The 12,237-nt window shown below is 40.7% G+C and overlaps 1 protein-coding gene across 6 annotated transcripts in view; it reads right to left on the bottom strand.

Moving 5' to 3' along the window:
• Positions 1-12,237, bottom strand: part of NTRK2 (neurotrophic receptor tyrosine kinase 2) — a 364,220-nt gene that overhangs the window by 327,025 nt on the left and 24,958 nt on the right. For all 6 annotated transcript variants that reach the window (XM_025358953.1, XM_025358958.1, XM_025358954.1 and 3 more), the window contains 2 exons: positions 3,288-3,362; positions 3,102-3,173 (listed from right to left, as the gene is read on the bottom strand). In XM_025358953.1, coding sequence (XP_025214738.1) covers positions 3,102-3,173; positions 3,288-3,362 — 147 coding nt within the window. The remainder of the gene's footprint in view (positions 1-3,101; positions 3,174-3,287; positions 3,363-12,237) is intronic.

Genomic DNA, 12,237 nt, shown 5'->3' with positions numbered 1-12,237 from the left:
CTCTGCAAAGTCCCTGGAAAACACAAATACCAGCTTTTCTCACAGTCCCTGGGCTCTTAGGGGCTGGGCAGGAATTAAAGGCATCAAGAAATAACGCAGTGACCACTCTCTGGGGCTCTGGGCAGTCCCCATGTGATGCTAATACGGACAGGGTAGGGGGAGAAGTGGAGAAAGTGAGAGAGAGGATCCCGTTTAAATTTCCCTAAAACCCGAAGTGAAATAGACTGATCTTGTATGCGTTTTTATATTGCTGGGGAAACTCAGAGAGATCATCAGTATATCCCAGGGGTACAGAGAAACATCTTTTAATACATATTTTGTTATCAGCTCCCTTGCACCCCACTGCCTTGATATTTGAGGTAAGAGTGCAGTTTGCATGTGGAAAATCAGGGGACCACCAACCAAGCTGGTCCCCAGAGTCCTCCATCATAAGCAGAGGTTAGGTCTAAGATCCGGATAGGCAGACACCTGACTTAATTCCTTCCTTCCTCCCTACTGTTCTGGAAAGCAAACTACTTAATTTAATTTCAGATTTTGGTGATTAAGAGCCTCTTTTGTCCTGTGAATATATGAAGCTTACTGCCATCTGATGACCTCTTCATAACTGCCGGATACTTGCCTATTTCTCTCTGTCTTACTATTCAATAATGGCTACAAATATTAGTAGTGTTTTTGCAATTTGATCAATGATTGACATCCCAGCTATTGCTTCTTAAGAAAACTGTGTAAGATATGTATGTCCCTTTAGCTTCCCATTTTAAAATAATTCTTCTCTGAAAACGAGGGACAGATATTTGACTTTGTATAAGCTGTGGACTACACAAAAAATACCACCAAAATCATTCTATCATATATCAACATGAAAAAATATACAAGGTGGCTTTCATATTCATAGAAATAGCATGCAACAAGGAAAATATACAAAGTACAAAGTAAAGTGAAGTAATAAGTAAGTCTATTAATAAAACTGTAATTAGCCAGAGCCCACTGTCCAAATCACAACATTAGGAGAAGTGATGTGATAAAACAGCCAGTAAAATGCAGTTGTTGAGTAATTCGGGTCTAAGGTCAACTGTAATGAAAATACCAGAACTTAACCACTGAGGTCATTAATTACATCTAAGTGACTGCATTAGAGCATTTTGCCTTTTTCTTCTTTCCAACTTCTCTCTTGTTTATGCTATCAAGGCCTACGCAGCCATCAGATTTGTGCAGGCAAAGATTTGTGCAGACTGCAGAGATGATTCCAAAACGCATTTAATTGAAATGTGTTAATAAAGTTCCCTGGAGTTTTATCACATTTTTGCAGAATGTTTTATGTCTTAATTTACAGACTGTATTTTTTAAGTGACTTCATCATTAATGCCACCTATAAAATATGAAGCTGTGATATTGGCTTTATGAAATTAATATTTTCCATAATATCAACAAATTTCAATAGAGTGTCCAGGCAATCTGCTTCTAAGAGAATGGTTTCTTTTAAAACTGGCATGGAAATCAGTTGGGGAACTGTTCTCAAAAAAAGAAAGAGGACAAACCTTCTAAGAAAGTCTGATTCTCTAATTATATGGATGATACAGATTTTATTTCCTGTACTCTTAATGTAAGAACATGGAGAGGGGTTGGCCCTGGAGTCATAACTCTGACACTTATGATCTGTAAATCTGAGCAAGTCCTAGAACTCCCTCACTCTTTTTTTCTTTAATACTTTAAGTTCTAGAGTACATATGCACAACGTGCAGGTTTGTTACATATGTATACATGTGCCATGTTGGTGTGCTGCACCCATTAACCCATCATTTACATTAGGTATATCTCCTAATGCCATCCGTCTCCCCTCCCCGCACCCTGCGACAGGCCCTGGTGTGTGAAGTTCCCTACCCTGTGTCCAAGTGTTCTCATTGTTCAATTCCCGCCTGTGAGTGACAACATGCAGTGTTTGGTTTTCTGTCCTTGCAATAGTTTGCTCAGAATGATGGTTTCCACTGTTCACAATAGCAAAGACTTGGAACCAATCCAAATGTCCATCAATGATAGAATGGATTAAGAAAATGTGGCACATATACACCATGGAATACTATGCAGCCATAAAAACGGATGAGTTCATATCCTTTGTAGGGACATGGATGAAGCTGGAAACCCTCACTCTTATTTTATCTATGAAATGTGAATAAAAAGATCTGCCCTACCAATTATCAGAAAAAAATCATGTGAAATATTCCAGGTGACGGTCCCACAGATAGACTATGATATGTAAGGTATCATTGCAAAGAGAATTTGGTACAGCAAAACAGAATCAATGAATGCAGGCAACAACCTTCTGGCAGAAGCTCCACTAAAAACTCAGGGAATGGGAGTTCTGAGTCTGTGCTCAGAGATGCATAAATATTCTGCACTTAGGTGATCTTTAGTTTAATGAAGACATCTCTCAGGAAAGCCACGCCTTATGGACTTAAATGCCATCATCTAGAGGATTTAGCAACAAACAAGCTAACAGTTCCCATTGTCCATATTTCCATTTGACTTCAGTGGACAAAGCATCAACAAGACTTTGGGGAAATAGTTCCCATTATTAATGATTTTCTGTACCTTTGGCATGTCCCATGATTGATTTTTCTCTACCTTTATCAATTCATGACAGACGACTTTGGGAAAATGAAGGTTCAAAAGAGAATCCTATTGTGGGGGGAAAACACCAGTAATTTTTATTTCCCTATAAAGGCCAAGGCCAAGTCAGCTTCTTTCAGTTCCACTGGTTTGATGTCTTCCAGGGAGCATGTCATGATTCCAAGGAAGAAAATCAAGAACTCTGTGCAAGGACACAGTTTTCACATCAGACTCCTTGCTGCTAGCCTATTGCTCTGTCCAAGATGGAACTGGCCCAGAAATTCATGAAAGGGAATAAACAGCCTGTTCTAAGTACCCCTCTGAAGCTATTCAAACAATCAAACAAAATCAGAGCTAATGTTTCTAAGCTATTATCACAGCTATACTAACTTTAAAAAGGGAGGTTTCGAGTTGGAAAAGAAGGAAAATAAACAGAGGGGGGAAATATTGAATAAAATAGGTCCTGGGAAGCAAAAGAATCAATCTCTACTTACATGTGCTGCAGGTTGCTGTTTTTCAGAAATGCTTTATGAGCCACAAATTTTAATCCAGAATCCACAATTGTCCTGTGAAGACGCATAATTTCACGCATATTAGAACGAACCAGTGAATGCCTGCCTGACCAGAGTAGACAATAGGAAAAATCTCTGAGATAATGTGTGCTGGTCCTGAGTACTCACAGATTTCTCAGTCCCACGTAAGCTTCAACATCATCTTCGTTGATGATTTCTAACCTTTTCTGATTTGCGATGAAACTGTAACAAAGCAGAGAGTGAATCTCAGTGACTCAGAATGTAGGCAGCAGCACCATGAAGAACTCCCATCCACCTCACCCAGGTGTCCAAGGCGCTCCCTCCACACCCATCCGAGCCTCGCCATTTTTAAAAATATGGCAGGAGAGCAAAACTGAGAATGACTGAGCAGAAACCATGACTGACAGGTTTCATGGTCAATAACCAGTTCACTGGGTTTCATTTCTCCTGTTTTATCAGTCTTTCACCCAACAATTTCACTTTTCTTTCCCTTTCAGAGTATCACCAATGTACATAGGTGAAAATACCATGGAATTGCATCCACTCCTCTCAAAGGTGTTTCTACTCTTATGGTGAGAGCCACAGAGATGCTACTGTCATCACTGCACAAGAAAAGTCACATATTCCCTCACATTGCAAGAGAAACAGCCACTCCCTCCTTTACCTCCTAAAATACTAAAGTGCATTTCCCCTACCCCATCCTCTTTTCTCTATTTTCCTGGCCCAGCATCTCCTCCTTCTGCCTTTGTCAGTGACAATATCAATCTTTCCTTCGATGAACCACATTTCACAAACCCCAACGCGGCCTTAGCGCGTTCTCCGTGGGAATGCTCCTCCCTCCCCCACCCCCTAAGCCCTCCAATATAAGGGTGGATGGAGAAAACTCCATCCCTTTGGCCACGCTGGTATCTTAGAGATGTGCACATGACCTCAATTACACCAAGAGGAGTCTTCCTGAGATTAAATAAATGAATGCTGGGAAAGAGAGGGTCTCTGTCTTTCTCTGGGATCATAGCTGAAGGATCGCAAAGGCCTACAACTTCCATGGGGAAATTTTCTGCTACAAGGAAATAGACCATCCAAAAATGAAGTCAGTCCACAAAAGAAGCAGAGCTAAAGAGACAGAACTCTAAAAACACCACTTGAGCCATTAGATACAACTGTCTCTGAGGCTAGATGTCACGAACCTGAATTGATCTTAATTTCTATCATTTGCAATCAGTGAAGTCCCTAGTGATATGAACAAATAGCTATTAAAACCATCATTATGGAATTTCCTATACTCTACCCTGTACTACAGTTATTTAAATACCTGTCTATTCAGTTTTCTTAGATCACAATGTCTTTGAGACAGTTAGATCTGTTTTATAACTCACCTAGCTCAGTACCCAGTACAAGGTAGGTACTCAAAGGATGGATGGATGGATGGATGGATGGATGGATGGATGGATGGACAGATGGAGAAACAGATGAACTGTACTTGGAGTTACAAAGGCACTACAAGAAACTATGCAGGATGAATTCTCCCCTTTCTTCCCGAAAAAATTTAAGATATATAACATATTCCAATTAAGACACTGAAAACAAATATGTAGCCCTGCTGTTAACAATGTGAGTTAAAATGAAAAAAATATTAAACGATGGGGAGGAACATATAGCATCTATAGGTCAGCCACTGTGTGGAGGAAAATGATAACAAGCTGTATGGTAAGGGTTTGGGCACCTCTTTTTAGAAAATAAATTTTAAAAATAAAAATAAGTAGATTCTCTGAGAAGACAAAATTACACCAAAGATAAATATTTTTAAAAGCATCCCCACAAATAGTGTCCCCTGTTACATAGAAAAACTAGCCTCCAAGATAGAATGGTGACTTTTTCTGAAAAAATTATTTATTGTCCCTTATACCCAGGGCCTGGCACACTTAATAAATGTGCAGGAAGCTTTCGTTCCCTTCCCTCCTCCCACCACACATAGAAGAAGGAAACATTTTAAGCCTTGAAAGGAATGCTCAATTTTTAATATCAAGTGTTTCAGAGTTATCATACTTTAGATACATTTTTGCAAGATTTTTCACCAACAGTTTCAATAGAGATCACAGTGACCTCACTCTTCTAAATGATCTCACAATAAGAACTGCATTGGGCCGGGCGCGGTGGCTCAAGCCTGTAATCCCAGCACTTTGGGAGGCCGAGGCGGGTGGATTACAAGGTCAGGAGATCGAGACTATCCTGGCTAACATGGTGAAACCCCGTGTCTACTAAAAATACAAAAAAACTAGCCGGGCGTAGTAGCGGGCGCCTGTAGTCCCAGCTACTTGGGAGGCTGAGGCGGGAGAATGGCGTGAACCCGGGGGGCGGAGCTTGCAGTGAGCCGAGATCGCGCCACTGCACTCCAGCCTGGGAGACACAGTGAGACTCCGCCTCAAAAAAAAAAAAAAAAGGAACTGCATTCCAAAGAGCCCTGAATGTTAATACTTTTTCTCATGCAACTGACAGCAAAAAGGATAGATAACGTGGGCGCGTTTTCCTCTGGAGTCACAATCTAGGCTTCCAGGCAAGCCTGTGCACTCCCTCCAGCTGCGTAAGCATGGGTCCTGTCACTGTCCTGAAGTCACTGAGAGTTCTTCCTCACTCTTTTCCTGGATTATCCTTGCATCTTCCATGCTCACAACAAGGGCCTGGAACTCAATGAGGACTTTATCATGATCTGCACAAGGCACTCATCTTTAACTCTTTGTTACTTATGCCCTTTCTTTTCATTTTTCATCAGACATTTAATTTATCAACTCCCCGATCTTATTCAATAGAATACAACGAACCAGCAAATAAAAATGGAAGGCATAGAGGAGGAAAGACAGGGGTAGAGATGTCCATGGATTGTACAAAAATATGTGGGCTTAAAAAAAGAAAAGAAAAGATAATTTAATTTAAAAATAAAAATAAATAAAAAATAAAGAGATATCAATGGAGCCAGGAATTCAGTTTAGAAATGCATACACTTGTTAGGAAGAAAAAAAACACACACAAGCTTAATTCTATGCTTTCTAGTCACCAGTGCCCAAGAAAGAAGGAGATGAGGATAAATTTGGTCAATGGTAAATTCACAGTATTCATGAGATGAAAATGAGCCAATTAAGCAAAGCACCACTATTCCGAAATCTAAGACCAGACAGGAAATTTTGCTGAAAACCATCAAAAGAAGTGATGAAAAATGGTCACTAGAGAATACTCCCTTACTGTGGGGGCAAGAATGCCCTGGATAAATAATAAATTTTTCTCCTTGCCAAGATGGAAAGGCCAACTGAAGAGCTGGATTAAAAGTTCAGCAAGGGCTCTTCTAGTAGTAGATCCCAAGAATTCCCCCTCATAAGCTACTATGTGTAGTCATGTCCACAATATAGACGCTAGCTACAAGCTGCTCAAGAAATCTACCCCCTAAGAAACTCTCTTTAGCTACCACTAAGTGAAGAATCAAATCATAGGGTTAAAAAAGAAGCCAGTAAGGTGAATAACAGGTCATTCACAGAGGGGAAACTTCGGTGGCCAAGAAACATGAAAAGTTGTTCATCTCCTAAGAAATGTGAAATGCAAATTAAAATAACAGTGACATACTATTCCTCTCCCACTAGACTGACAAAGTGTTTAAAGCCTGACAATGTAAAACATTTCTACGGATGTGATGAAATTTCTCTGAAATTGTTGGAGGAAGTGTAAATTGTTATAACTACTTTGAAAAGCACTTGGCCTGTATCTTGGAAAATTATAAATCAGCACCCTTCATGACCCAGCAATTCCATTCCAGGTATTCACACAAGAGAAGTTCTCACATATGGACTCAAGAATAGTCATTGTAATATGATCAGTAGAATATTACAACATTTATTGTCATAGAGTCAAAAGCTGGAGCAACCCAAGTGTCCATCCACAAAGAAATAGAAATTGTTTAAAATAAGGTGTGTTAAATATATACATATAAGATTAAATCAGATCTACATATTTGAGCAGAAAGACACTGTCATGCTAAATGAGAAAGAAGATAGGCAAAATTGTATACTGATATGTATGTGTAATATAAAACAATCTATATGAACTTTTAAAAATATATAAAAAATAATACCACATAGTGTTCACAGTCAGGTAGACATGCAAAGTATAGAAAGATGATTCCAAGGAAGGTGGCCTTGGGAAAGGAGAATGGTCTGGGGTTTTACACACACACACACACACACACACACACCTTAAACTCTTTATACCATTTATATTATTAAACTGCTAAACTATTTTATTAAAAGAGAAACAACTTGCATCAAAAAGATAAAAATGTTAAACTATCATTTTTGAATGTAATTATATAAAGTTATTATGTCATCATACTTTTTTGAATTTTTAAAATTTATGAAGAAAAAAGAAAGACAAGAAAGAGAGAGAGAGAGCAAGAAAGGATGGGAGGGACAGAGGGAAAGAGAGAGAGACAGAGATTGCAACAATCATACAAAGGAAATAACAGCAGGAAAGTCAGACCCCAGGGCTTCTCAGTGACTCAGTGGGCAAACACACCTGAGCTCAAGTTCTTGCTTCCCTGGACCACCCAAACAGCAAACAGCTAACAGCTTTCTTTCCCTGCCCCACAGCCTCCGGACAGAAACGGAAGACTAAGGTGCGTGTGCGCTGCCCCCTCCTGGTGACTTCCACCTGCCTCCGGGAGGATCTCCACAGCCCTGGCCTCTCCTGCTCTCTGCCTTAGGGCGATTGATCCCAAAGGCACAGGGTTAGGAAGGAGAGAGGAAGCGCCAGGTCAGGGCCACTGACAGGCAAGCAGCAGGCTCTTTCCCAGAAAATCACTCCCCACTGCCCCTGTTAAAGTGCAGTGACACTGTGGGTTCTTCACCGAGTCAAGCTCTGCTTAATAAAACACGTCTCCAAAAAGGGTGCCATTCCCTCAAGGGAGCAGTGGGAAGGCTCACAATTGTGGCACACACCCAACCAGGAGTTTTCTCTCCATGACAACCTCAAACTCCTCTAACCTAGGCCCACTGCTCTAGAAAGCTTAGGCCCAGGGGCTTCCAGGCACAACCCCTCCGCCCCCACAGCCCATGTCCCCGCACTTGCCTCACAGGAATCTCACATGAGGTCCATGGAGCTTTGGTCTTCTCAGAAAACTGAGCTTCCCTCCACCCCCCAGCCTGCAGACGATGCTTGCATGCTCTGTTAGGCAAGTCAGCGGCCCTTAAATAATAACCAAGAGACATGGTGAATTCGGATTTTTCTGTCTAACTTGGTGTACTCCTTGCGAATTTCTCTCACCTCCTCAGTCCCCCAGGGTCCCTGGCCCTCACCCTTTATTAATAATCTGCCAGGAATCATTGGTGGCCTTCAACCATCCTCTTCTGCTCAGAATGTGCCTTCCACCCTTACCAAGTCCATATATAGGACTCTTGCTAGGACCTCATATTATAAGGGCTGTTTTTGCTGTTGTTTTTTGCACATTTACAACATCCCAAGGCCCTTAACTACTGCCCTAAAGATTGGATCTTACATGCTAGGATCTTCTCAATGTATTCATCTAAATCTATCCCAGGACCCTCCAAGACTTTCTTGAGTGATTTGTAGACAACACCAGAAATGCTTTTTCCAATCAGAACACTTTTATTCCATCAGTTGGCAAGCATTTTTTGCAGTTATTGCACTTGGAAGTTTGCAATTAAGAACTAGAGCAATGGGAGGTACTCTTTGTACCCTCAATTTTATTTTTCTATGAATCTACCTGACTCCATAACTGAATTGCTAGCTCCTCATCTCATCTCACTGATCTCTGTTTCCTAGCACAGAGCTGATGCTCAAGGAATGTCTGCTGACTTAGGGTACCCAAACACGTACACTGATCCTCCACCTGGAGTTTATCACCATCATAGGACATAGCTTCACTTCTCACACAGAAAACAAGCAAACAAAGGAAACACAATGACAGAGGGGGATGGAAAGCTGATTTTGAACTCCAAATTTGCCCAATCTAAAAGCTAATTTAGATTACAAGAACACAACATAGTCAAACCAACTACTTATTTATTTATTTATTTAAGTGATAAAAACCAACTAGCCACAGTGGCTCATACCTGTAATCCTATCACTTTGGGAGGCCAAGGCAGGAGGATCACTTGAGCCCAGGAGCTCGAGACCAGCTTGGGCCACATAGTAAGACCCTGTCTACACAAAATTTAAAAATTAGCTGGGCATGGTGGCAGGTGCCTGTGGTCCCAGCTGCTTGGGAGAGTGAGGTGGGAGGATCACTTGAGCCTAGGAAGTCAAGGCTAGAGTGAGCCATGATAGCATCATTGCACTCTAGCCTGGGTGACAGCAAGATCTTGTCTAAAATATTAATAATAATTGCCCTCAGCAGACAAGCATTCATTTGCCACAGAACCCCAATGTGTCAGGAATGTAAGACCAGAAATGGCCTCCAAGACTCTTCAAATCCAGCAATTCTTGATCTTGAAGGAGATGATGCTCTAAGGAGAGACAGTGGACATTGCCACAGGATACGATGAGCCAAAAAGAAAAGGTCCCAAGCAGAGGTACATGCACTTGCCCTGTGAGGGCACAGTGGAAGGAACTACAAAATATTTTTGGAAATATATATTTATCTATATATATTTAAATAATTGGGCAGGTCAGTGAAGGCTTAAAAGGAGAAAGGGCATTGAGCTCAAGCTTTGAAGATTGATCCGAAAGTGGACAGATAAAGAATTAGCACATAAACAAAGCACATGCTATTTGTCATCTTGTCTTATGTTGTCACCAAATCTTCTCCAGTCTCAATTTGACATTCAGGACCTTTACTAAGACATTTTTCTGAGGGTAAAGAATGTCTTCTTCTTTGGCTTAACAAAAAGCTTATAGCTGGCTTTTTGGAAAATAAAAGAGGTAATTTTAGAGAAAATTCACAGAAACATTTTTGAGTTACAGGTTCCTGGAAGGGGTCCTCATCCCATTTTAAAAGATTCACGTTTGCTTTAACAACCTATCAAATAATTCCTCTAGGTAATCTCTTCAAGCAACAACGAGTAGTATCTAATGCATCTTGTCTGTATGTATATTAGCTTAATAGTGGTATTACTCAAAAGAAAAATTCCCCTTTAGCTTAGACTTTATTACCTGAACTGTACTTTGGCAGCACATCAAAATTAAATGGAAGAAGCTGTGAATATTTCAAATGGTGACTCTTCAAGACGGAATCACTTCCTGCTACCCCCCAGTCTCCCTCCCTATAGATAGACCAATAGATAGACACATAGATAGGTAGATTTCCTTTTTTTTTTTTTTTTTTTTTTTGAGACAGAGTCTCACTCTGTCACCCAGGCTGGAGTGCAGTGGCGCGATCTCGGCTCACTGCAAGCTCCACCTCCTGGGTTCATGCCATTCTCCTGCCTCAGCCTCTCGAGTAGCTGGGACTACAGGCACCCACTACCACACCCAGCTAATTTTTTTGTATTATTAGTAGAGACGGAGTTTTACCATGTTAGCCAGGATGGTCTCGATCGCCTGACCTTGTGATTCACCTGCCTTGGCCTCCCAAAATGCTGGGATTACAGGCGTGAGCCACCCCACCCAGTCGATGGATAGATTTTTATCAAATCTAATCAATCAATCAATCAATCTATATCATCTCCAGATGATATCTATCAATCTATTTATCTATCATCTCTAGATACACAGATGATTGATTGATAGATTATATTTGATAAAAGTAGACAGAACTCAAATTCCCAGGCTTATAGCCACTGCATTTCAACTCTGATAGGATTCTCTCTGCTCTCAGGTTTCTTTCATAGGTAGTAGAATAATCCTTTTCTTAAAAAAAAAGAAAAATTCCCTTGGTCTCTGGGTTCACAGCTAGGCAGTTTCAGTTTCTCAGCAAAAATGCTGAGAAAGAGTTTTGAAAATCAGTCCCTGAGCAGGTGCAGGTGATACGAAAGACCGGACTCTCAGTCTGTGGCTCTATTCTTGAGGGGGTATGCCCCCCAACTGTGAGGATGTAAACAAAAAGAACGCTAAATGAGCAAGCCCAAAATCTAAATATGAACAGCCTTCTACTGCATGCTGTTGAGCAGTGGCATTTTCAGCTTTCAGTTTCTTTTTGGCCATGAGCTTTGAAGTAGCACCAGTAACTCCCTCTTTATGGGGTGCTAACTGGTGTTAGCCAGAAGGCTACCCAGGGACTGTTTCCTAACAAAACAATACTACTAGGAGAGTTATATGATTGTTCCCATTTTTCAGAAAAGGAAACTGGGTCCTTGCCATGCCAGGTCACTTCCCCGAAGTCACATAGCTGCCAAAAATAGGATTTGAACCCAGATGTACCTGCCCCTGAAGTCTGAGCCCATAGCCACTATACCATGCTCTAGGACTGGGGACTTGTAAATCCAGCACCTTCACGATAAATAATTTCTAGAGTTTTTGCACAATGGACCTTTACAAATAATCATGGCTCAAACACAACAGTCAATGGAAAAGAACAGGGATACTTTTTAGGATGATGTGCTGTACTGTATCTACATAGAGCAACAATAGGAGATAAATAAGAACTCTTCAGATTCTTACACAATGCCATCCTCTGAAAACTGCAGCTTATTAGAACAACCCAAATACTCTGGGCATTTGCAACATTTGAGTGCCTGGAAAATAACTGGTAGTGTAGGATGAGGGCTAAACATACTGTACTAGCTTCACCTCTTACTGGCTATATGACCTGAGACAAGTCCCTACACCTCAGTTTCCTTGTCTGCAAAATGCAGTAATGACAGTAACTACCTCCTAGGGTTGTCAGGAAAATTAGAAAACCGGTCTGCATATGAGAATTTCAATTAATGCTAATTATTATTTGAAATGAACAGACCAGGTTCAAGGCCTGGCTTGGTTATAACTAGCTGGTGAGCTTAATGTCACCCGGCCCCTAGTGCAGGAGGAAATTTGAATTGATAACATCTCAGTTCTCTTCAGCACATAAATTATACGAAAAAAATCTTCAAAATATTATAAAGAAAAAAACTACACTCTGTATTTCTCTGAGTGTTTATATAGCATTTTTCTTATCTGTTCC

This window comes from Theropithecus gelada, chromosome 15, assembly GCF_003255815.1.
Source record: "Theropithecus gelada isolate Dixy chromosome 15, Tgel_1.0, whole genome shotgun sequence".
NCBI lineage: Eukaryota > Metazoa > Chordata > Mammalia > Primates > Cercopithecidae > Theropithecus > Theropithecus gelada.
Note: the sequence above shows the minus strand (reverse complement) of the source record. Positions and strands in the feature narration are given on the sequence as shown.